The sequence below is a fragment of the Physcomitrium patens genome, chromosome 7, assembly GCF_059467195.1.
Source record: "Physcomitrium patens ecotype Gransden chromosome 7, ASM5946719v1, whole genome shotgun sequence".
Classification (NCBI taxonomy): domain Eukaryota; kingdom Viridiplantae; phylum Streptophyta; class Bryopsida; order Funariales; family Funariaceae; genus Physcomitrium; species Physcomitrium patens.
Genome location: NC_143416.1, coordinates 15454904 through 15481791, shown reverse-complemented (window position 1 = coordinate 15481791; position 26888 = coordinate 15454904). Strand labels below are relative to the sequence as shown.

At 37.7% G+C, this 26888-nt stretch overlaps 2 protein-coding genes and 1 pseudogene across 2 annotated transcripts; 2 read left to right on the top strand and 1 right to left on the bottom strand.

Moving 5' to 3' along the window:
• The first annotated feature begins 4653 nt into the window (after positions 1-4653).
• LOC112285189 (large ribosomal subunit protein eL18y) lies at positions 4654-6872 on the top strand. Its single transcript, XM_024525821.3, has 5 exons — positions 4654-4715; positions 5067-5156; positions 5580-5708; positions 5944-6126; positions 6361-6872. Exons 1-5 carry the CDS (start codon positions 4713-4715, stop codon positions 6514-6516), a joined length of 561 nt encoding a protein of 186 aa, XP_024381589.1. The 5' UTR covers positions 4654-4712; the 3' UTR covers positions 6517-6872.
• Positions 6873-8340: 1468 nt separating this feature from the next.
• LOC112284996 (uncharacterized) lies at positions 8341-11068 on the bottom strand. The gene is made up of 4 exons (XM_090252254.1): positions 11051-11068; positions 9637-9863; positions 9200-9432; positions 8341-9067 (listed from the first exon to the last, which is right to left on the bottom strand). Exons 1-4 carry the CDS (start codon positions 11066-11068, stop codon positions 8865-8867), a joined length of 681 nt encoding a protein of 226 aa, XP_090108380.1. The 3' UTR covers positions 8341-8864.
• A 12365-nt stretch (positions 11069-23433) lies between these two features.
• On the top strand, positions 23434-25913 carry LOC141045636 (serine/threonine-protein kinase VIK pseudogene; annotated as a pseudogene).
• Positions 25914-26888: the final 975 nt, after the last annotated feature.

Sequence of the window (26888 nt, the reverse complement as noted above, 5' to 3'; positions counted from 1 at the left end):
TAAGTCATACATTTCTCGTTGCCCATCTTTAACATTACTTCAAAAAGACGTGGCTGCATTTTTTGTCTTGAAATGCAAAATATTTGTTGTATTCTTCGTTTCCTATTTAATTCATATTATCATTTTTTAAACATTGATTATTAAATTAAGTACAAAATATATTTTGATGAACATGCATATATATATATATATATATATATATATTTTATATATTAACAAAAAGAAATGATTTGTAGTGTTAAAAGTTACAACGCAGTGGTCATTTGAATTATATTTTAAACTTTTTAACACAATTATTCAGATGTAGAACGGTTTAATTTTACAATATAAAGGTAGATTTAAGAAAATATTTCAATTAAAGGATTACTGTATTTTAAACATAAAAATATTAAACTTAAACATTTTTAGAAGTTATTGGTCATAATGTACAATATATTGCCAGAAAGGCACGAGCTTTTTTGTTCATAAGATTTTGCATGCATGTTCAAAAACTTAGAAATATATTATAATAATTAAAAAAATACTGCAAAATATAGTAATTTCATTCTATGCTTTTATTGACATTGGCTAGTAGTATTTTATTATGTGAAATTATGAATGAAAAATCCGGTAAATTTTTGTGACATCTCTCTCTCTTTCTCTCTATTTCATATCATTTGACATTGTGAGATGTCCAAAGCAGTAACTATTCAAAGTCCTTAAAATGGATTCTTTTTTCTATACGTGAAACAATGCATCGACTTCAACATTTCTGTGTAAAAAATGAGGTGCTCCGCCGACATTGTTGCAGCTTTTGACTGGCTGAACACTGACCAAAGATGCGAGTTTTGATCTGTAATCTGTGAGCACTAATCTTCGAAAGCTCTCTCCAAAGCTCACCGATCATGTTCAGATCGCACACAGGCACTCGAATAGAACAGAAAAACATTCTTCACTCCTCCCAATTCCGACTGCAAATCATGACATCGAAGCTCCTCGCTCGCGTTGTTCTTCTTCTCTTGTTCATGGTTTCGAAGCTTCTCAGGTATGAGTTGGACAGTGCAAGTCGGTGGTAGCTGCGCGCGCATGGTGCAGCAATGGAGCAGGGTTCCGATCAGAACAGACATGGTCCGAAACTCCCAACTTACGAGGTCAAGGGATTGATGATCTGGTGCTCGCAAGCGGACGACTCACCCAATGCAATCCAGATAAGCTCTGAACTCGCCGGACGTTGTAATCGAATGCTTGGTGAACAAGATGAGATTGCCTCCTGTACGCGAATTGTTCGACGAGTATGGAATTCTCAATTGCATCACGAGTATCTCCCTTCGTAAAAAAGAATCCTCGATGACGGGAAGCGAGGATAGTTCTCTGAGGCGATTTCGAACGTGGTGACTAGTTCTGTGAAATTGGCTGCAAGACCCAGTGTGCTCAATCGACTGTGAGATGTAAACGAGACGCTCTACGACGAGCATATTCCTCGCATGGTTATTGGTACGGACGGGGTAGAGACAAATGGCGAGCTGACATTGCTGACGGACAGTTTGTGGGTGCACTTGCCACAGAATTGGTCAACACCTCCCATCGCCAATTTTATTTTTCGGATGCAGCGTTGGAGGGAGAGCAATCGTTGCCTTGCATTTTGGTGCACGAGTTTACATTCATCGAGAAAGACGACGGAATAAGGAGTTTCTACGCTTGACAGTTGTGTTGACCGTTGCGATGGGTTTGGAATGCGAGGTCGCACCTCTAAGAAGCGGATTCATTCGCATTCTGTGAGTGGATTGGTGGGATGCAGCTAAAAAAATTCCCCGTGACGCCTTTTTTCTCTCTGCAATCTGTGTGTGTGAAAACAAATCCTGAAACAAACGTATAGAGAACCCCCGACGCGGAGGTTGACCCTTATCATCTAGGGGTGAGCACTTCTCGGGATTATTCCTGACTGTCATTCTCACATGGAGTTTCTTTCTATCACAGTGATAGACGAGGACGAAAACAAATCGTGAAGTTCCTTAGATGGGGCAAATGCCAACGGTGGGTTGCAATTGCCTTCAACTGCTTGTATACAGGAAGAAGTACAAGCATGTGCGATTACGCGTAGAAGAAGTGCTCTTGAACAAGGGCAGAAGATATGCAAGATTAACTCAAAAAATATCTATTACCTGCTGCGCTTCTCAGTGACCCCCAATGAACACTGTTGTCGCAAATCTGACCATCTTGGTCAACAATAAATTGTTGCGCCTGACAACAAACGAACGTTGCAAATTGGGTAGAAGTTATTTGTCTTAATGACCCCACTTCGCACACCAATCCGGTTGAAAAGAGTGATATGTGACAAAAGATGCATGGTAAGTTGAAAGAAGGATCTGCAGGATTGCGGCCCTGAAGAGGATGCTTGTCCAAAGTCGGTCCGCTTTGCCAGTCATTCATTACTTCGTAACTCCATAAGTTATTACGCTTCCAACTTCTGCCGCGAAGAGAGAGGCAGCTAACAGACAAAGAAAACTCATGAGCCCTAGAGAAAACCCCCCACAAAGCAGAACATGTACATGGACTACAAAACCCTAGGTAGGGTAGCCAGCATTTGGGGCTTCGAGGCATTTTACACAAAATTTCATACACAACTGAATACGCTTTGTGCACAGGTCAAGCCACAACACCCTTTTTCTGCCAAGCGCATGGTCCAAATCCTCCAACTCTCGTAAAATTACAGTGATTAAAAGATTCTTGGTCCGTACAATCTTTAAACTGGGAGGATCTCTAGTACTTTCGTCCGGTTCAATGACTTTTGGAGCTTTCCGCAGATCCCTATCCAACTTTTTCCTGCTCGGGCAGGCAAGTGGAGATGCAAGCTGGTAAGACGTTTCCGACATCACCTCCGTAGGCAATCACAAGCTCTAGCACTTTATCTACACTACAGTTTCTCAAAGCTGGGCACAAACCAGGGTGGAGATTGGGAGGTTCTGCTTCGTCCCTGCAGGTGGGAAGTAGAAATAGTGTAATACCTCGCGATGTTTAGTTGCGGGATCGCGGCCATCCCTAAAACTCAACGAGCAGTACTTCGATCTCTGCCCAATTCTACTGCACTCTAAACTGACTCCCAATCTTCATAAACGACGCCCTTTACCCGATAGTCGTGTCCAATTGAAGCGGAATTTCCTATGCACCAGAAGAAGCAGGAGCTCATCGAACAGTTGCACAGTAAAATTTTGGAATTAGGGTTTAGGATCTCGGATCCTGTTGTCAACTTGAGAAGTTCTATACATGTGCACTGAAGAGTAAATATTGTTTTTTGTGTTAGTTTGATCAATACTCACCCACTAATTATTTTTGTGTTCTTCTTGGTGCTTTGAACAATATTGTACATCCATGCATAGATTCATTATTCTGCATGCTGGGCTTTGAGATCACATATTCAATGTGAATTAGGCCAGAATGTAACTAAATAGAAGTCAAAAAAGAACATACAAACAAAAATGAGTGATGGTCATAAAGTTCCAATAGCATTTGATAAAAATTATATTACACGTTCAATCTTTAATTTTTATGAGGCCATTACTTGACAATTTAGTAAGCATATATATATTTTTATATATTTGTATTTAAGTTTCAGCGGTGTAGTACCTACTTGACACAAAGTGGAATTATATACTTTTTTGTTTTGTTTTGTTTTCTTTGTTCTGTTTGTTTTGTGTGTGTGTGAGTCTTATTTTATTAAATGACAATAATCTGAATATTCAGGATAAATTAAATCTAATCTACTTATTTTATTTATTTTTAACAAAAGGCAAGAGATAAATTTCTAGTGTACAATTCCTTTGTAATAGGATTTCAATCCTTCACAGATATGCTATCACTATCAAAGTTTTTGAGACGGTTTAATACACACATCTAAATTTGAAGTACATATAAAACATTGATGTTACATTAAACAATCATTTGTTTCTGATACTGATGTCACGGTGCTTGCTACAAGCGACATGCACATTTTTCTATGTTGGCAAATTTCACGAACATTGTTAAAATCAAATATATTTTATTTTGGTTGAGACGTTTATTTTTATTTTTTATGTATTTTTTAAATATAATAAAAATAAATGCATTCACCATCATAGTTACTACAAAAGTTGCACCTTTGTACATGTACAAATAGCAAAAACGAAGGGAAAATTGCATTGTTATTTTTTGTTTTGAAAGTACACAACTTTTTTGCTTCTTGATAAGCGGCAAGATTGGGTGCAACTTCAATTTGTTCTTAGAAGGAGAATCATATAACTCGCTCATGGCATGTCTTTTAGTATCCAACTTTTTTATTTTTCTTTATTGTGTTCTATTCTATTTATCCTATTTTACGAAAATCTTTGAAGAACACAACCACTTCAAGAAGCAACTCTTCCTTTTACCTTTAAAAAAAATCCATGTTTCAAGTCGTTCTTCTCAAAAAAGACAAGGTATGAGGTGGGGATGGTGTGGATAAAGCAACTAGAACGTGGGAACGGGAGGGAACACGTTCCATTGAGGAGACAGGAACTTCCCCGAACCTCTGGCTCCCGGAAAACTCGCATTGATACCCGCTTCATGCCCGGGATCGGACGGCGGGGGGCAGTTTTAGGGTTTGGGGCTCTCGTGGCGTAAGCTCTGGGGCTGGACCACTGACTTCTCTCTTCCTCTGTTTCCCAGCCCAACGCTCACGCTGCAGCTTCTCCAGCGCGGGATCGGCTCCACCAACAACCATGGTACGTATGCTTTCTAGTGGTCTATTGTTGATGACAATTCCTGCTTCTTTGTTTCGGCGATGAGAGGTTTTTGTAGCCTGTCGCAGTAAAAATTGGTGTGGCATTGGGTCAGAGGATGGGTTTCGATAGGAACTTGATGGAAATGCACTGAAGAGCTCTTGTAAGTTTTAGTAGAACAGCGTTGTGAGACTAGGTTGTGTGCCTACGTTTCCACCTTTGCCTTATGGTGTAGGTCTAGACCTAATTTTCTTTCTGCGAGGAACACACGGGTGGCTGTATGTGCCGAGCTAGAATTGTTGGACTTTCCTGTGGCGTTTGTATTCACTGTTGAGGTGTGTGGTGGGCGATCAGGGTATCGATTTGAAGGCCGGTGGTCGCAACAAGAAGACCAAACGTACAGCTCCCAAGAGCGGTAACGTATACCTTAAGCTTCTCGTGAAGGTGATTTGATATGCTCCTGCATTCTCGCGTGTCTATGTTTTAGTTTCTTGTCATCTGGTAAAAAGAAAGGAAGAAAGAGTTCACTGGACACTCGCTGGGATGGAAACTGCTGGTGGTGCTTTGTATGTGACACGGGTTGTGTTGCGCATATTGGAGTGGTATGAAGCTACAGCATTGCAGTCTTGGATATGAGAGCATCCGTTGATGTTCTTGTTCATGAGAGTGGGATGAGGTTGTAGTCATATTTCAACAGTGTCTTCCAGTTACATGATTCAGAGATTATGCTGGCGTGCAATGCAATGCAATAGCGGGTGAGCATGGAGTGTTAGGAGCGAGTGAGGATGTGAATTTTTTGTGGAATTTCCTTTTTTTTTCTCTTTCGAATTAGGGTTTGACGAACTGGAAAGTGGAAATGGGTGGCAGCTGTACAGGTTTTTGGTTCGAAGGACGGATGCTCCCTTCAACTCCGTGATCTTGAAGCGTCTGTTTATGAGTCGAACGAACAGGGCTCCCCTTTCCATGAGCCGGCTGGTGAAGTACATGGCTGGAAAGGTGAATTTCTTCAAGACTCCTGCGTTGTAGTGGGATGTTTATTTTATTTTATTTTATTTATAAATCTATTCTGGACGGTATTAGAGTGTGTCTGGACTAGGCATGGAAAGACGGTGTAGTATGAGGTATTTGAACACAATGAAAAGGTTGAGCGTGCAAATGCGACGTGTGGGTGAATGTGGTCTGGGAGCGACAGGCATTGACCAGATTTGCCTGTGCGGGTGCAATGGTGCAGGATGACAAAATTGCAGTGTTGGTTGGGACGATCACTGACGATGTGAGGCAGTTCGAGGTCCCTGCGCTGAAGGTTGCTGCTCTTCGGTTCACGGAGACTGCTCGCGCGCGTATCTTGAAGGCTGGAGGAGAATGCCTGACGTTCGATCAGCTGGCGCTGCGCGCACCAACTGGAGCGAACACTGTAAGCTGTGTTTTTTTGCTGTGATTGGATTTTTGAGGAGTCATTTTTCGTAGGGATAAGCTGGGAAGCGAGGTGTGGAGTGGTGTTTGAGTGTTAGGGAAGGTTACGCTGGGACGATGGGACGAAAGATGGTGTGCGGATGCCAGGAAGTTGAGAGAAGCGCGAATTGTTTAGGGTTTAGGGCAGTGTGTGTGGCACACAGGTGGATGATGTCGAAATGGTGTGTGCGTGTAGGTGCTTTTGCGGGGTCCGAAGAACGCCCGCGAGGCAGTGAAGCACTTCGGCGCTCCCGGCGTGCCACAAAGTCACGCGAAGCCGTACGTCCGATCGAAGGGACGGAAATTTGAGAAAGCTCGTGGTCGTCGTAATAGCAGAGGATTCAAGGTCTAGGCTCGTTTTGCCGTGTGCGGAACCTGAGGATTATTTCAGGGAGGAACGTATGGGGCGTATGAGGTTTTTGGCTGGTACGTGGATAGTTCTATGATCTTGCCGTGGCAGGTGGGGTGCGTGGTGCGCGGTTGGCGTAGCGTTGTCCCTGGTCATGGATACGGATAGCGTGAATGCGGAAGTGTGACATGGGAAGCAGCGACGCAAGTTTCTAAGAATTGTGTGATTGTGACTGGGTGAAGGGAGACAGTCACAGGCGTACACCAATGCAAGGGTCGGTGTGTTTTGAGAGACATTTGGCCTGTTAAGTGGTGTGATTTCTTTTTGAATGAAATACAGAGTTTTGCGCATTGCCTGGACTGTGCCGTAACGTGATCTTGTGTGGTGGAATATTTGTGCCAAGTAGCTGGACCTGTGTATGTAGTGTCCCTGCAGCTCTTCAATCTGTTCTAGGGTAATTGGAATGATTATTCTTTATCGCCACTCTAGCCGAAAATGAGTTCATTCACAGCTATGCATACGTTGAAGCCTAGTCTGTGCTTGATGGGGGAAGTGTGGATGTTGTCGTTGCTTAGAGGGTAATGGCTACTGTTTGTGTCATATTTTGAACGATAACAAGGTCTTGCTGTGGATGGCTCCAGCGTGTAGGTATGTGAGCATGTCAAACCGGCGCTTTTCAATGTTCTGACTGTCCCAAGTAGGGTGAAAAATTTGAGCTACAGTATCTCTACGGCTTGCGTGCATTGGCATCTGAAACTATGCTGTGGGCCTGCCAAACGTGGGAAACATTTATGGGAGCCTTTTCAGTCATGTTGACCTACTTTCCATCTTTTGTGGAGACAACGGTTACTTCACTACAAATATGGTAATTTTATTTGCTTCTTTAATTTAAAATTATCTCTTACATCATCGATCTATTCTCATTTGATGTTTCTGTCATGTTTTATGGATACTTTCCAAGTGAGACAATTCGTAAGCTTCGAAATATGTATTGCACGTCATTATTCTAAAATTCTTAACCAATATGATTTTTTTTGTGGAGTGTATTAAGTATGTGTACATGTGTTGGGAAGGAGGATCCGAGTTAGCATTGTTCAACACTATGATTTAAAGAGACATGATTCGTTTGAAGTTAATTTAATTTTTATCTTTTCAGAAAACGTGATTTTTGTGTGATGCATCATTTATGTGAAAAAATGGTAGCTGCTACATGAGGAACAAACAAAGAAAGAGGAATGAGGGACATCAGGAACTCTCCTTAATAATTCATAGCTCTACTTTTTTGTTTTTCCTTTGTCAACTACCAACTTATTGACTTAATACTTGTGCTTGCATGAGATGGTTTCAAATCAAAAGAAAACTATTTGGTGTTTGTATGGAGCTTTTAGTAGTAGTTTGCAAAATATTTGAACTGTGTTGAACAGGATATGCAAGTATGCGCATATATATATATATATATATATATATATAACATCTTTCTTTAAATACTTTACACATGGCCTTGAAAGGAAATGTAAATAACTGATCTAATATCCAACAAGTTATTTTTGTTCTAAACAATAAAAAAATTAACAATTGTTTACACACAATTTTGAAGTATGTGCAATGGCTTGTATTGATTAACCTTTATACTTTGTATACTTCGAATATTATTTTATGTTTTGACTAACATGTTCTATTCTATCCACAAGTAAAATAGTAACTACTACATGTTAATAAATGTCACTTGCATGTTGTATTGAGTGAGCATTACAACAAATAATAATCATCAAAACAAACAACTATAAGTTACAAATGTAATCTTCATATAAATATAAACATAGTAAATATGTTATACTTTAAATAAAAAACCACTTTTTCATAAACTCAAATGTCAATAGTCACACCAATACATTCCTAAAAAAACATGTACAAAAATGTCAACATACCCAATTGCTAGCCAACACTTACATCAAAAAAAGCAAAAAACACTCCCTTTCTGTTCATAATTTCAGATAAAAAGACACAAAAAGGCTTCCAGCACTTGTAGGAAGAAGTTGTAATCCCACAACCGAGATGAAATTCAAGTGTTGACAACAATTCCAAACAGTAGAACTGTGCGCTATTATGTATGGCTTGATGCATCGTGGTGGAGTCGGCACAAACAAAACACAATCACAGGCGAAAACATGGAAGGTTGCTAAATGTTCCTGGAGGTGAAGAGGCGCTTGATCCTTCGGTGCTTTCTTCTTCCTTAATGGCAGCCGTTGCAAAGAGCAAAGCACGCCATCTGGAATTGAAGTTCCTTCTTCCTCCTTCAGTTTCTCCCTCTTGCCATTCCATCTTCAAGCGCGTGAGGAAACTCTGTTGTTCTAAAAAGTGGAAAAGATTGTCTCATAAGGAGGCTGGAGTGGACTTGTTTGAGGTCTGCTTGAATTGATTACTGTTCCAAGCGTTAGCAGTCGCAGCAGAGTGAGGAGGAAGTCTCGGAAGTGGCTAGTATTATGAGGAAGGGCCTGCTGGGCCAAAGAGCTGTGGCAAGAATGGTGGCGCAGGAACTCCGACTGCAGGGAGTCTGGAACAGAACACCGATGGGATGTGAGTAAATGTGGGAGAAGATCTAGCACTGATGTGGGTGGAAATTCTACGTGAACAGATGGCGAGAGCGCAGGTGGAGAACAAATAGAGGTGGACATGGAGACAATACTTTCTGCTTTGAGCTCTGCAGGCTCTACGACACCATTCTCGACACCGCCCTTTGGTTCCTTCACACGAGCAAGCTCATTCTTGAGCGCCGCATTCTCTACTGAAGTCAAGGTCATGAGCTGTTGAAGTTGAGCGATATGCGCCTCCAACATTCGGTACTTCACTTCTAGACTCTTGATGGAAGATTTCTTCCGAGCTCGTGCTTGAGATGCGGCTTCTCTGCTCCTTTCCAGTCTGGACAAAACAGAAATGTCTCTAAAATTGGGAGACATTCCATGCCCCACCACCACAGTTGCAAAAAGGACGACATGCATTACCCAAATTCACACCCTGATTAGCAATGGTAGGAATGGAACAGACACTGGCGAAAAAGAAAAGAAAGGAAAGAAAACAACGAAGTAACTACAATTTCAAACGAGAGAGGGTGAGAAAAAGCACCTGCGGGCTCGATCAGAATCTTCTTGTTTCGAGTCAGAGCTGGACCCAATCCCCCGCTCGAAAACAGAGGAATAGGAGGTGACAACATGGGTATCAGAGTTACAAATAGGGCGAGAAAAGGAGCAAGAAGATGAGGCCGCGGCAAAAAAAATATCATCATCACACGGAGCACCAGAAAACAGCTCCACTAAACACTCCTCGTGAACCGAAGAATGAAGAGAAAGCTGCTGCAACCACCGATCGTCAACAGAAACAATCTCATCACTCACAAACAACTTTAAATGAATGGTGCTCTTGGGAAAGCTTTTGGGTGTACAAGATTCTATTGTTTTTAGCAACTTGTAGATGATCGATTGTTGTTGGCTTTTTCAATGTAAAACAATGTAAGAACATGCTATAGAAAATTATGAGAGTTTAAGCTGTGGCTTAATGATTAAAGTTTGTGTATGTACTGGAGTTTTCAGCTGGAAAATAATTATTTTGACCAATTAAATCCTACTATATTAATGCATATTATTTTTCTCATGTTGAGATTGTCTTGCTTTACTAAATTTGTTAATTTTAAGGAATTTTTGAATTATTTTCATTGAAAATGAATGTATTATTTTTTTATCTTATCTATTGCATAATGAACTAAAATTATATCCTTTGATTAAGAATATTGAATCCAACTAAAAAACTTTAATTAAAAAAGAATATTTAATTTTAACATAAATATTTACATAGCTTAAATAAACTAAAAATTATTTTCAAAACTTGCTGTAGAACCAATTTTAATTCTTTTAGCCTATTAATATATATATATATATATATATGCATTAATAATTAGAAATATTTTATTTTAAAATTACTAAATAAAGCCTCAATAAAAATATATCAATAGAATGGTCCATATTTTGATTGTATTAAGATAAAGCATAACAAACAAGTGATATATATTGATGTTATGTTTTTATTTGATATTATTTTTAAGTACTTATATACTAAAGAGACTATTATTAAAATCTTTAAATTCTAAAACATATGTAAAAGATATAAATTGATTTTTTTATTAATCTAAATTAATGTATTATTAAATATAAATATATATTAAAGACTTTTAATTTGAAATTACTGCAAAGCTTATCTTTTTGCAAATATCTTTTGAGATTTTTTTTTTTTTTTTTTTTTTTTTTTTTTAATATTATAAGAATACAAAATGAAAGATATTTTTTAAGGTATTTATTTTAAGCATATAATTCCATAGAATTCTAAAAGTTTAAAAAATCATTTATGAGAACTTTTAAAAAACTATAGAAAGTTTTATATGGCTATAAAAGCTTATTAAAGCTTCTATAAGACTACAAAAGATTCTTAAAAACTACTAGTGAATTTTTAATTTTTAATTTTTAATTTTTTTCTCTTAGAAACTTACTGTCACGAACATACGCATATAAGCCAGTAATTACATGTATAAATAGATAGAAATAAGTAAAAGTAGGTAAAAGTAAGTTAATTCTATAATATCTTACATGGAAGCTTCCTAAAAGCTTTATAGACATTGCTTTGACTTTATAGGTGTCTTTAATTGACTTTTTGGATTAGAAATGTGGTCAACAAGTTGGCCATGTGCCACATATGTTGTTAGCTTGAAGACCAAGCTAACTATGTGGCCCACATATAGAAAAACTTGCCTTGTAAATCAAGGCATGTGTCCTACAAAGTCAAGACATATTGGAGGTCTTATAGAACATCGCCATGAAGCCACTAGTTAAATAGTATATATAGAGACAAGAGTGAAGCCCTCTTCACTCTTGTCAATTCCTTTCTTGCTTCTAGTCTAGTTTCAAGGGTCTCTAATTTTCTTATCTTTTGGCAATAGCCATTCCAATTTCTTTCTTAATATACATATTTAGTTATTTCTATTTTGTCATCTTTCTTTGAAAAAGTTTCACTTGTTTATTTGTTCTTATCAAGCTCTTTTCTTTGACAGATTGACAAGAGTACACTTACAATATCAAAGCTTTGTCTAATCTTGATTAAGATTGGATTACCCATTTTTCTTGATAAGACTTAAGCATATTAGAAGTTGCGGATTACCCTCTTCTAAACTGATATTGTCTTTAGTATTTTCTTTGTTCTTAAGTCTTCTCTTCTCTTTGTCTTGAGGAATATTAGACATCTTTTCTTTTTTAGTGTTGTCATGGTAGAACTTGCTAAAATGAAGAGTGCAATGGCACAAATGTAAGAGCAATTGAGGGAGTTAATGCTTATAATGCATCAACTGAATTTACTACCAGCATGTTAGGGACATAGTCCTTAGTCCTTTCTAGAGACAAGTTTCTAGAACCTTCTAGAAAGAAGTCTCTAGAAACTTCCAGAAGATTCCTTGAATATTCTCTTAGAATATTCTTCAAAGATTTCCTAAAGATTATGTAAAGATTCCCTAAAGATTCCCTTAGAAGGCTTTAGAAGATTCTTAGAATATTCTAGTAGATTCTAGGAAGTTATTTGAGAAGCTTCCTAGCTCTTGGGTAGTTGCTCGAGAAGCTTCATAGTTCTTGGGAAGCTTCTTGATGCGCTTCCTTAGAACCATAGGCCAGTAGTATATATAGGAGTCGAGGCTGAAGAGTTCTTCAGTCTCGACAACACATCTCTTGGAGTTCTAGCTCACCTTTCTGGTGTTGTTCTTGTACTCATCTGTTTAATCTAGTTCTGCCACTTCTTCTTGAACTTCTTGTTAGATTTCAAGTCTGTATTTTGTGTCAGTGACAGTTTGTCGAGACTACCTTTATCTTAATATCAGAGCTGAATCCTTCTTGTTTGAGAGCGGATTACCCCTCTTCTTGAAGGTATTCTAGCGCTTTAGGGGTTGCGGATTACCTTCCTCTAAACTGATATTTTCTCAATCACAATATCAAAGCTTAGTTCTTTGAGGCAGAGAGTGGACTACCCCTTTCCTTGGAGATACTTGAGTGTTCTAAGGGTTGCGGATTACTATCTCTTGGACTGATATTAATTCCTTCTTTTTGTTTAGCATAGCTAGTAGAAAAGACTGTTAACATCGATTTCAGAGCTTTGCCTTCTTGATAGAGTGTGGATTACCCCTCTTCTCGAAAGCATTGAGGCATTTTTAGAGGTTGCGGATTACCCTCCTCTAAAACTGAAATCGTTTAGTGTTTTTTTTTCCTTTTCTCCGAGTAGGTTTTAGTGACAGGTAGTGCTACAATTTTCTCGAAGAGACTTAGTAATTTCTTCTTCTCTCAAAATTTTAATCCATCTATTCTCTAAATATGGAAGTAGACCAGGTCATAGACAGTGCATCTCTACAAGTAGACAATAGAGTGGCAACTCTTGGAGATCTTCAAGCTCTTATGAATAGTGTACGAAAGGAGATTGCATTTCTTCGCAATCCAAGTAAAGAACCTCAAATTGATCTAGTGACCGAAGAAGCTAGACGCGAAATTCATAGCCTACAACAAGAGATTATTCGACTGAGAGAAGCAAGACATGTGTCACATACGACCCCTATAGATACTTCAAGGATTAGTACGAAAGAACCAAAAGCGAGTATGCCAGATAAGTTTGACGAAACAAGAGCCAACTTTCGAGGTTTTGTGCAACAAGTACCGCTTTACCTACTCCTATACCCTTCTCGTTATCCGAATGGATTTACCCAGGTTGCTTTCATAGGTACTCTTCTATCAGGAAATGCTTGCTCTTGGTTTGCTCCACTATTGGAGAAGGATTCTCCAATATTGTACGACCTAGAGGCTTTCATAGAGAGACTTACTGCTGCATTTGGAGATAGCGATCGAGAAAGAGTGGCTGAAAGAAAGATACAAAATCTGCGACAAGGATCACGTTCTGCTTCAATCTATGCTGCAGAATTTCAACAGCTTACATGTGATCTTGATTGGAATGATAAGGCGTTCATGACACGATTTCGATATGGACTGAGAGATGATGTCAAGAACTTATTGATCACCATGCCTAAGGCGGATACTTTAGAAGAACTTATATCTCAAGCAATTATTTGTGACAACCGCCTCTTTGAATTACGACAAGAAAGATGATCAGGCTGGAGAAATGATGGAGCATTTGCTACATTTTCAAAAGGTCCAGAGAATCACTCCACAGATCCTGAACCCATGCAAATTGATGCGGTACGTTTCAAATCCCTCACAGCTGAGGAAAGGAAGCGACGGTTTGAACAAAACTTGTGTTTATATTGTGGAGAAGCGGGCCATAAAGCTGTAGATTGTCGGAAGAAACAGAAGCCTCAAACAACAAGACTCAGGAGTACAAGCATGCAGGAAAAAAAGGACGCCCAGCCACAATAGGGACCGTGCGGCTGGACATCTCAACATCCAAAATTAATCAAGGTCCCTTTCTCTCAGCTCAACCTTCAGATTGTTTTATGGTACCTTTACATCTGGGTATTCAAAAACTACAAGTCGATGCTTTATTAGACTCGGGTGCATCCGCTTGCTTTATAGATGAAGAGTTTGCCAAGCTTCACAATATTTCTCTTGTAAAGAAACTTAAGCCTGTCCATGTAGAAGTCATAGATGGACGACCATTGTCTTCGAGCAATGTTATCCATGAAACTAAACCATTGAAGGTACGTCTTGAAAACCATGAGAGCAATATTGTGTTTAATGTTATCAAGACCCCTTCATGTCCTATCATTTTGGGACTATCTTGGCTTGATAGATATAATCCATTGATAGATTGGAAGTTGCGGAAAGTGACATTTCCAACAAACTCCTTGAAGGTGGAATCTGCCAAGACAATGTCTAGAAACAAATCCTTGTTTATAGGTGCAAGGGCTTTCATGAAGGAAGCCAAGCAAAATACACCTCTTGTCATCTTCGCAACTCCGACTCGAGAAGATGCAACTCCGACTTTGGTTATTCCAAAGCAGTATGAAGAATTCAAAGATGTCTTTGAAAAGAAGAATGCTGATATGCTGCCAGAGCATCGACCCTATGACTGTGCCATTGAATTGCAAGAAGGAGCACAACCACCTTTTGGACCAATCTACAATTTGTCGCAGACAGAGTTGACTGAGTTGCGGAAGTACATTGACGAGAATCTAGCCAAGAACTTCATCCGTCATTAGAAGTCGCCAGCTGGGGCACCAATCTTATTTGTGAAGAAGAAAGATGGCTCACTACGGATGTGCGTGGACTATCGAGGTCTCAACAAGGTGACAAAAAAGAATCGCTATCCACTGCCTTTGATCTCTGGTCTTCTAGAACAACTTGGGCGTGCAAGGATCTTTACAAAGATTGACCTAAGGAGAGCTTACAACCTTGTGCGAATCAAGGAAGGAGATGAATGGAAGACAGCTTTTCGAACAAGGTATGGCCATTTTGAATACAATGTCATGTCATTTGGTCTTACTAATGCTCTAGCGGTCTTTCAACACATGATGAATGACATCTTTCGAGAGCATCTAGACGATTTTGTTGTCATCTATCTAGATGATATTTTGATATTTTCTAAGAATGAGGAAGAACATGAGAAGCACGTTCGTCTGGTACTCAAAAAACTACGGGAGCGAGGACTCTATGCCAAATTGGAGAAGTGCTTATTTCACCAAACTGAGATGGAGTTTTTGGGATTCATCGCGACTACGGAAGGATTGAAGATGGATCCAAAGAAGGTGGAAGCAATCATGTCTTGGGAAGTTCCGAAGACGGTTAGGGACGTACAATGTTTTCTTGGATTTGCTAACTACTATCGGATCTTCATCAAGAATTATTCTCAAGTTGCTGCCCCCCTCACTCGGTTAACGTGCAAGGACAAGCTCGAATGGGGACCTATCGCAGAAAAAGCATTCCAAGATTTGAAGATGGTATTTACTACAGCTCCAATCTTGGTACATCCGGACTTTACAAAGGCCTTTTATTTGGAGACAGATGCTTCGGATTTTGCTTTGGGAGCTGTACTTTCACAGATGGGCGTAGATGAGAAGCTCCATCCAGTTGCGTTCTATTCTCGAAAATTCTCTGCTGCTGAGATCAACTATGAGATCCACGATAAGGAACTCCTTGCTATAATAGATTCTTTCCAAGAGTGGCGCCACTTTCTCGAAGGAACTGCACATCCAGTGACCGTATATACGGATCACAAGAATTTGGAGTATTTTATGTCGGCTCGAGTTTTGAATCGGCGTCAAGCTCGGTGGAGTATGTCGCTATCCAGGTTCGACTTTGTTATTACTTATCGGCCTGGGAAGCAACAAGGGTTGTCCGATGCATTATCAAAGAGATCATATCTCGTGCCAAAGGCTGGAGATGCAGCATTTGATCAACAATGCACGACATTGTTGAAGCCAGAGAAATTTCGACTCAACGCAGCTATTGTACCAATTGATGCTGACTTCCTCGACCAGGTACGGGCCGCAACCATTGAAGATTCTCTAGCCCTTGATATCAAGCAACATGCTAGTGATGATAAATTCAAGATGGAAGGAGATCTAGTATATTTCGAAGAGCGGTTGTATATCCCAAAAGGGCCAACACGACTCCGAGTTCTTCAATCTCGTCATGACTTTCCAGCTGCGGGACATTTTGGATTCAATAAGACCTTGGAACTTATTTCCCGCGATTTCTGGTGGCCTCAAATGTGGAAGAATGTGAAAGATTTTGTTGTATCTTGTGACATTTGTTCAAGATCCAAAAACCCTCGAGATCGGCCTTATGGACTTCTACAGCCATTGTCTATTCCGCGCCGACCATGGTCTTCGGTTTTCATAGACTTTATTACGGATCTACCACCATCGAATTCATTTGACAGCATTTTTGTTGTCGTAGATCGGCTTACAAAGATGGCACATTTTGTCACTTGCAAGAAGACATCGTCAAGCAAAGACACAGCAAGACTCTTTCTTGATAATGTGTATCGATATCATGGTCTACCAGATGATATCGTATCGGATCGAGGAACCCAGTTTGTGTCAAAGTTTTGGAAATCTCTTTTTGAGATATTGAAGGTGGATATCAAGCTTTCTTCGGCATTTCATCCTCAAACGGACGGCCAAACAGAACGAGTGAATCAAGTTTTAGAGCAATATTTACGTTGCACCATCAACTATCAACAAGATGATTGGGCCGCATATCTACCGCTAGCCGAGTTCGCATATAATAACACCCTTCATGCGTCAACTCAACAAACGCCATTCTTTTCCAATTATGGATACCATCCGAAGCTTGATTTATGGAGTTCGTCAACGATTAACAATCCGGCAGCTGAAGGATTGGTGAAGGAGCTTTCGCAACTTCAAACTATATTGAAGCTTCAATTGCAAACTGCCCAAGAATCTTACAAGGCGTCCGCGGACAAATTTCGGAATCAGGCACCTAAATTCACGATTGGAGACAAAGTTTGGCTGCTTCGACGAAATATTAAGACCAAGCGGCCATGTGACAAATTGGACTATCGGAGATTGGGACCATTTGTTATCCAGAAGTAGATCAATCCTGTAGCGTATCGTCTGGAGTTACCAGCTACTATGAAGGTACATCCTGTCTTTCATATTTCTTTGTTGGAGCCTTATCGAGAATCGTCTTTTCCTAGAACAATACAATGTCCACGACCTAGCATAGAAATAGAGAACCACGAAGAATACGAGGTAGAAAAGGTCCTGGATTCACGGTAAAGACGGGGTAAATTAGAATACTTTGTGCATTGGAGCGGTTACGATATTAATGAACGAACATGGGAGCCGGCCGAAAATCTCGCGAATGCGCTGCAAAAGGTACAGGAGTTTCATCGACGATATCCTGAGAAACCCAAGCCGGTTCGACGATAGCTTCTTACTGAAGCTTGCTTATCCAGAAAACAGAAAAGAGGAGAGAGCACCACCAAAATCCATAGTTGATGTAGTCATTCTCTCCAAGATAGCGTAGAACTTTGTTAGTAGCCCAAGTTTGTTCTTATTGTTTTAGCCTTTGAATATGGATAGCCAAGATACTACACTTGTCATGTCATCTCAAGCAACTAGCTCACGAAGACGACCGCGAGATGAAGAACCGCCTGCACCACGACGACGTCGAAGGATTCCGAGCAACAGATCGCTGGTGATTGTATTTGAGGTCGAGCCTGTCTACAATGGTCAGCCAGAAGGAGTGTTTGCAGGACAATTTTACAATGAAGACACGGAGGTTCATGCTTGGTCAGAAGTTGAAGGCGTGGGCCACTACCGTTGGCTTCAAGGACCATTGAATCACTTGCCTCGTGAATAACAATTGGAGTTCATAGTAGAGGTTATGCGACAGATCTTCATTTTCTTGCGTTGGTATTGACTGACGATAACATTGCTTCTCGGAGACCTCGAAGCTAAAGGAGGAGGTGATGTTAGGGACATAGTCCTTAGACCTTTCTAGAGACAAGTTTCTAGAACCTTCTAGAAAGAAGTCTCTAGAAACTTCCAGAAGATTCCTTGAATATTCTCTTAGAATATTCTTCAAAGATTCCCTAAAGATTATGTAAAGATTCCCTAAAGATTCCCTAAAGATTCCCTTAGAAGGCTCTAGAAGATTCTTAGAATATTCTAGTAGATTCTAGGAAGTTACTTGAGAAGCTTCCTAGCTCTTGGGTAGTTGCTCGAGAAGCTTCATAGTTCTTGGGAAGCTTCTTGATGCGCTTCCTTAGAACCATAGGCCAGTAGTATATATAGGAGTCGAGGCTGAAGAGTTCTTCAGTCTCGACAACACATCTCTTGGAGTTCTAGCTCACCTTTCTGGTGTTGTTCTTGTACTCATCTGTTTAATCTAGTTCTGCCACTTCTTCTTGAACTTCTTGTTAGATTTTAAGTCTGTATTTTGTGTCCGTGACACAGCAGGAGCAACAAGCTTAGTAGAAAGTAAAGATATAGAAATGATTGGAGCTACTTCAACATTTGTACTAAATCATGTCTCTTCTCTTATGGTGGAAAATCCTTCTAGCTTTAGAGAACTATGAATTGTCCTTCCTGAGAAGTTTGATGGCACCAGATCAAAGTTTAAAGGATTTATCAATCAAGTACAACTTATGATTGAACTTCAACTCCAAAGCTATCTAACTCTAGGATTGCAAGTTAGATTCATTGGTACGCTTCTTTCTGATTCAACACTATCATGGTTTTCATCTTTTCTTGAATGACAAGATCCAATATTGGATAATCTAGAGACTTTTTTGGAAGAGTTTCAATCCATGTATGGAGAACATGATGCAATTCGTATTACAACCAACAAGATCTATACTTTACGACAAGACAATCGATCAATAACATTGTATGCTTCACAGTTTTGACAACTTGTAATTGATATTAAATGGAATAATGCTGCACTTCTTAGCCAATTTTTCTACGGATTACAATATGAGGTAAAAAAAATTAATGCTCAACTTACCTGATCTTCAAACATTCAGTCAAGCAATTGACTTTGTTGTGAAGTGCACCAATCATCTTTTTGAATTTCGATTTGAGAACCATACAAGTGGATCTCAACATTACTATAACTCAATGGCAACTCCAACATCTCTTCAACACATATATTTGGAAGTAGAGGATATGCAAATTGATGTGGTACATTTCAAATCTCTTACTGAGCAAGAAAATATTTGTCATCCTCAAGAAGAATTGTGCTTATATTGTGGAGAACCTAAGCACACTACTTAACATTGCCCAAAGAAGCAACGTAACCACAAAATGAGGACAACGGCTATCAAAGAAGATAGTATGTCAGAAAACGAGTTTGTACAGCTACAATAGGGACTGTGCGGCTAAAACCTTGTATAATACCTAGTGAAGGTCCTATTCTCTCCTTAAAACCCTCTTCTTGTTTTGCGATAAATATTATTTTAGGACCTAAACATCACAAAGCGTTTTCCTTGTTAGATTCACTAACCTCAACATGTTTCTTAGATGAAGAATTTGCTAAAAGATATAACATACTTTTAGTGAAGAAAACGAAACTTGTTCATATAGAAGTCATAGATCATCGTCCATTGTCTTCAGGAGATATTACTCATGAAACCCTTCCTATAGAAGTAGCAACTAATGGTCATAGTAGCTTTATAATATTTAATATCATTAGATCTCCTTGTAATCCAATCATTTTAGGTTTATCATGGCTAAAAAAATATAATCCTAAAATAGATTGAACTTCTCGTAGTCTTGAATTTTTTGAAAGTATAACTAAGAGCGTAGTTAATCAAGGAGAAAGTCATAAATTTAGTACAATTAAACTTGTATTTGTAGGTATAAGAACTTTCTTACATGTTGCAAAAGAATGATCACCTTGTGTCATTTATGCCACACCTATTTCTACTGGTGGAAGGACTTTAAGTGGCATTCCAAGCCAATATCAAGATTTTTAAGATGTATTTGACAAGAAGAATGCGGATACTCTTCCGGAACATCGTTCCTATGACTGCTCAATTGACCTTCAAGAAGGAACACAATCGCCATTTGGATCAATGAATACTTTATCACAAAATGAGTTGGCTGAACTCAAGGAGTACATTGAAGAAAATCTAGCCAAGAACTTCATACGCCATTCCAAATCTCTATTAGGAGCTTCAATTTTATTTGTAAAGAAAAAAGATGGATCATTGCGGATGTGCGTTGATTATTGAGGACACAACAAAATCACCATCAAGTACAGATACCCACTACTTTTGATATTTGGACTCCTTGATTAGTTGAATCAAGCTAAGATCTATATAAAAATAGATCTACGAAGAGTATACAATCTGATATACATCAAAAAAAGAGATGAATGGAAGACTACATTTCGAACAAGGTATGGACATTTTGAATACAATATCATGCCTTTTGGACTTACAAATGCACTAGCAGCATTCCAACATCTAATGAATGATGTCTTTCAGGAGTTTTTAAATGATTTTTTGTCAGTTATCTAGACGACATTTTAATCTCTTTTAAGAATTCAAAAGAACATGAATTTCACGTTCATCATGTATTAAAAAAACTAAGAGATGCGGAACTCTATGCCAAGATAAAAAAGTGTATATTTCATATTACTCAAGTTGAATTCTTAGGATACATTATTTCAAATGATGGACTTATGATGGATCCTAAAAAAATTCAAGCTATTATAGATTGGAAGATCCCCAAAACGGTAAGAGATGTCCAATGCTTTTTGGGATTTGCCAACTACTATAGGATCTTCATCAAAGACTTCTCTCAAGTTGTAGCTCTACTTACACGTTTGACTTGTAAAGACAAATTTCAATGGAATCAAGAAACGAAAGTAGCATTTGAAGCTTTGAAGACAATCTTTGTTTCTGCACCAATCTTGTATCACGTCGATTTTTCTAAGCCATTTTTTTATAGAAACAAATGCATTAGACTTTGCTTTGGGTGCCGTATTGTTGCAAATGGGAACAGATGATAAACTTCACCTAGTAGCTTTTCATTCCAAAAAATTTTCAACACCAAGATCAACTACGAGATCTACAATAAAAAACTTCTTGCAATTGTGGATTCGTTTCAAGAATAGCGCCATTATCTAGAAGGTGCTCCTAGACCAATCACTATGTATATAGATCACAAGAACCTTGAATATTTTATGTCAACACTTGTTTTGAATCGTTGCTAAGCTCGTTGGAGTATATCTTTATCAAGATTCGAATTCAAGATCACTTATCGACTAAGAAAACAATAAGGTTTATTAGATGCATTCTCTAGACGATCTTATCTTGCACCAAAGGAAAGAGATGCTACTTTTGATCACCAATGGAAAATTCTCTTGAGGCTAGAGCATCTTCATCTTCGAGTAATGAAATCAACACTAGCTATTCATTCAACTTTCATTAAGCAAGTTCAATTTAGTATGTCTTCTGATTCTCTCATTCGTGATATTAAAGAAAATCCTTTAAAGTCTCATGATACTTCCAAGTTTGAATTCAAGAAAAATCTACTATATTTTGAGGAACATCTATATGTTCCAGAAGGTGAAGTTTGATTACGTGTTCTTCAAGCTGGTCATGACTTTCCAGCAGCAGGACATTTTGGGTACAATAAAACTTTTGAAGTAATATCCAGGGATTTTTAGTGGCTCCATATGTAGAAGGCAATGAAAGATTTTGTACAATCTTCTGATGTTTGCTCAAGATCAAAAACTCTTCATCATTAATCTTATGGACTTCTTTAGCCATTACCTATTTCAAAACAACCATGGTCTTCTGTTTCTATGGATTTCATCACGGGTCTTTCAATCTCAAGTTCTTATGACTCTATATTTGTGATAGTAGATCATTTTACTAAGATGGCACATTTTGTACCATGTACAAAATCTATCATGGGTGAAGAAACAACCAACCTCTTTCTTGACAATATCTATCGCTATCATGGATTACCCAAGGATATTATATCAAATAAGGAAACTCAGTTTGTATCAAGATTTTGGCAGACTCTTTTCAAGATTCTAAAAGTGGATATAAAATTATCTTCAACATTCCATCCTCAAATTGATGGACAAAGAGAGCATGTTAATCAAGTTTTGGAGGAGTATTTAAGATGTACCATCAACTACCAACAAGATGATTAGACAACTCTTTTACCATTGGCAGAATTTGCTTATAATAACTCGGTACATTCTTCTAGAAAACAATCATCTTTTTTTGCGAATTATGGTTATCATCTATGACTTGATACTTTTGAATTTTTAAAAGTTGATAATCATGCGGCAAAAGATTTGGAAAATCATTTGTCAAAGCTACATGCAACAATGAAGGCGCAATTAAAAGAAGCTCAAGAACAACAAAAGATTAATGCAGATGTCTATCGAAAGGAACAACCACCATTCCACATGGATGACAAGATATGGTTACTTTGTCGCAATATCAAGACCACTTGTGACAAGTTGAATTATCAAAGGCTTCGACCATTTTCTATTTCTGCACAAATCAATCCAATTGCATATCGTTTACACCTATCGAAGTCAATAAAAAGCCATCCAATATTCTACATGTCTCTTCTTGAATCATAGAAGATAGTCGACATAACAAGAAGAAGACAAGCTCTACTTCCCCCTATAAAAGTGGACAATGATGAAGAATTTAAAATAGAAGAAGTCCTAGATTCAAGGCAACGTCAAAATAAATTCGAATTTCTTGTCTATTGGCATAGATATGATATTAATAAATGCACATGGGAGCCAGTAAAAAATCTTACAAATGCTAAAAACGTGGTGGAGGCTTTTCATTGATGACATCCATCAAAATTAAAATAAAAACCTTCCTTATAAAAGAAACAATTTCTAAGCAAGATAACATTCTACTTTCAATTTTTATTTATAGCTTTTTTATAGTTGTGACGTTGAGGAGATGAAAAACCAACAACCAGCGGATTTGACTAAAGAGACTTCATTTTTTGACCTGCCAAACAAAATATTATGATTGTCACAACCTTCAAGATAATGCAATTAAGATGAAGATCCTCGAGAATGACATGTTCTTCTTCAAATAGATGGCGAGATACAATGCATTTGATACCATGACCTTAGAAGGGACTCCTGATGTTTTTTGTGATTTTACTAGAGGTAGGAACAACTCCTGACGGTGTTCCAAATGCTTTATTTGAAGGAAGTTATGAAGGCCTCAACAACGATCAAACAACTGGGTGGTCTTCCCGCCATGGTATGGGACACTATCGATGGTTGAAAGGTCCTATCAATCATCTTCGAAGAGAACAAAGATCAGAGTATGTGGCGAATATAAATTGTTGCATCATAGATTTCCTCAACATATGATGATCGCTCCTCGTAGAACTCATCTTTAGAGGGGGGGGGAGGTAATGTCATGGACATATGCATACAAGTTAGTTATTACATGTATAAATAGGTAGAAGTAAGTAAAAGTAGATAAAAATAAGTTATTTCTATAATATCTTCTATGGAAGCTTCTTAGAAGCTTTATAGACATTGCTTTGACTTTATAGGTGTCTTTAATTGACTTTTTGGATTAGAAATGTGGTCAATAAGTTGGCCATGTACCACATATGTTGTTAGCTTGAAGACCAAACTAACTATGTGACCCACATGTAGAAAAACTTGCCTTGTAAGTCAAGGCATGTATCCTACAAAGTCAAGACATATTGGAGGTCTTATAGAACATCGCCATGAAGCCCCTAGTTAAATAGTATATATAGAGACAAGAGTGAAGCCCTCTTCACTCTTGTCAATTCCTTTCTTGCTTCTAGTCTAGTTTCAAGGGTCTCTAATTTTCTTATCTTTTGGCAATAGCCATTCCAATTTCTTTCTTAATATACATATTTAGTTATTTCTATTTTGTCATCTTTCTTTGAAAAAAGTCTCACTTGTTTATTTATTCTTATCAAGTTCTTGTCTTTGACACTTACTATTATTTATAATTTAAAAATATTATTTAAAATAAAATCTTACAAGATAATACTTGACTAATTTAGATATCATTCTTCAATGTATATAGATTATATATTTATTAAACAAAGTATTTATTATTCTTAATTAATTTAAAAAAGTAAGGCCTATCACTTAAATTTCTTCAATTAATCAAATCTCCTTTTAACAAAGATAGATGTAATTTATATTATCTTATATAGATTTATAAATACTTAGTCTTAAATTATGTCTTTTATAAAATTATTTTAATTGGTAATAAATCATAAGATATTGAGGTTTGATTACTACATATTTATATATTAAAAATTTAAATATTAAATTTAATAATATTTTTAATTTTTGGTCATGATATTTAAAGATTAATAAAATTGAGAAGAAATTTCTTTGAATTGCATTATAGTTTATATAAAAATTGGCCAAAGAATACAAAATCATCATATACAGTATTAATTCTCAATTTCTAACATTATAAAATATACTAAAATATTAATTAGAAACCAGCAATTATTTATTTATTTATTTATTTATTGTACAAATTAAATATTATTCTTTGCATTTAATTTTTTATGATTTTATTAGGGGAATGTTAAGCTGACCCACCCATTTAGTAAATAAACCCACCCTATCATAACCATCATTAGAATAATAGATCATTTCCAGAAACCATCATTAAAATCATGACCCTCATTGCAACCCCCATCATTTGCTGCTCCCTCCATTCCCAACTCTCATCCCAACCCCTAAGTTCCCATCCCTCACTCCTGTTCCTAGCTTTCATTTCAACACCTACATTCCCCGTTTCTAACCCTTTGGAGTTACAAAAGTGAGTTGGTGAAGAATTACGGGGTTGAGTTCCACGCAGGTGCCCCGAGGGGCCACATTGAGAGTCGGATTGAGGTTGCCCCTCCGTTGCCTTCTAACACGGACTGGGAGATCGCTCCGTCGGAGATTGAACTTGATACCATCGAGCTCATCGGCAAAGGCGCTTTGGCGCGGCACATCTGTCGCTGTGAAGACAATTAGACCTTCTCTGTCCAACAACAGGATGGTCATCAACGACTTCCAGCACGAGGTGCAATTGCTTGTCAAGGTTCGGCATCCAAACATTGTGCAGTTCCTCGGGGCTGTCACCCGTCAAAGACCTCTCATATTAGTCACTGAGTTTCTGGCAAGGAGCGATTTGCATCAGCTGTTGAGGAGCAACCCCAATTTGGCTCCTGACCGCATCGTGGAGTATGCCCTCGACATAGCTTGGGGTATGTCTTACCTTCACAATCGGAGCAAGCCCATCATCCACAGCGATCTCTAACCCCGAAACATCATAGTGGACGAAGAGCATGAGCTGAAGGTTGGCGACCCTGAATTGAGCAAGCTGATTGACGTAAAGCTTATGCACGATGTGTACAAGATGACGAGAGAGACTGGGAGTTACAGATACATGGCGTTAGAGGTCTTTGAACATCAACACCACGACAAATCCGTCGCCGTGTTTATCTTTGGACTAATGGTATATATGAGATGTTTGAAGGTGTTGCTCCGTTTGAGGATAAAAATGCATACGAAGTTGCCATAGTAGTTGCTAGAGACGATAAGCGGCCAGAGATGAGAGCCACAACGTATCCCCCACAAATGAAGGCATTGATCGAGGATTGCTGGTCACCATATACCCCGAAGCAACCACCTTTTGTCAAAATCGTCAAAAAACTTGAGTATATGTATGAGGATTGCTTATCGAGATTGCCCAAAGACCGTCGTCATCTCCGCGACACCATGCATCTTCAACTCAATCCTGCAGACACGTGATTGATTGGGTCAACCTTCAAGCTGATGAATCTATGTAGTCGATACCTTATTGTGTCAAATTCAGCCTCCGCCAATAGATTGGCTATGGCTCAAGTAATTCAATTCTCTGCTTCTCCAGAGCCAAAAACAACCCCAGTGCAGTTTCATCTCTGACGACAACAATGCGACATGAAGCACCAGGCATTGGATGTAGAAGGCATTGACTACATGCTTTGCTATGAACCTTGCACGTCTCGCAGGTTGATCTCTCAAACCAGCTTCTAGCCTTTTGCAATGGCTGCATTACTTTAGAAATTGCCGAATATTGTAATGCTCAATTTCTAAGTCCTAGGTTCATTGGATGCATTGGTTCATTAGTTCTATTTATATATTATTGTGTATGTAAATATTATAATCAACATAATGTATTATTAAGTATATGTCATTTTTACTTGTTAAATTTGATGTAAATTTTAATAATAAATAATGCATATGCATTAGAAATTTTAATCATATTAATTATTTTTATATTTTTATTATAGTACTCTTCATATTTGATAACTATATTATAAAAATAAGATCTTTAAAAGATTAATATATTAAAATTTGATGAAATATAAAACAATCAATTTTTTTAAAAATAAATTAAAATATTTAGTATAATCTCTTTCTTGAAAAGTATACTTAAAGAAAAAAATATAGTATCTTTTTTGCAAAGAAAGATCTTTTATTGTATTATGTTTGTAATTTTTTAAATTTATTGATAAAGTAAATTTAATCAATTAAAAAAATAAATTTTGTAATAAAAAAGAAAAAAAATGTATGTATATATATATATTCATAAATATCAAGAAAAAAAATTTACAATAGAAGACATTAAAGACATTTTATTTAAGATAAATATATAAGAAAATAGTTAATAATGCCAAAGATGGCATAAATCTTGTCTTTATTTATACTAGAAATAAGATAGCTATATAAAACATTTCTTTAGAAATAGAAGTCTTAAAATACAAGAAATAAGTTGCAAATTGTTTTAAAGAAGTTTTTTTTAGATGTAAATTGTGTTTTAAAGAAATTTGAATAGCCACA

Excerpts from the sequence above, each read along its gene's own strand:
- LOC112285189 (XM_024525821.3), top strand. Across the intron at positions 5,157-5,579 it reads ACCTTAAGCTTCTCGTGAAG|CTGTACAGGTTTTTGGTTCG; the intron begins GTGATTTGATAT and ends AATGGGTGGCAG. Across the intron at positions 5,709-5,943 it reads TGAAGTACATGGCTGGAAAG|GATGACAAAATTGCAGTGTT; the intron begins GTGAATTTCTTC and ends GCAATGGTGCAG.
- LOC112284996 (XM_090252254.1), bottom strand. Across the intron at positions 9,433-9,636 it reads GATTCTGATCGAGCCCGCAG|ACTGGAAAGGAGCAGAGAAG; the intron begins GTGCTTTTTCTC and ends TGTTTTGTCCAG. Across the intron at positions 9,068-9,199 it reads TGCAGAGCTCAAAGCAGAAA|ACTCCCTGCAGTCGGAGTTC; the intron begins GTATTGTCTCCA and ends GTTCTGTTCCAG.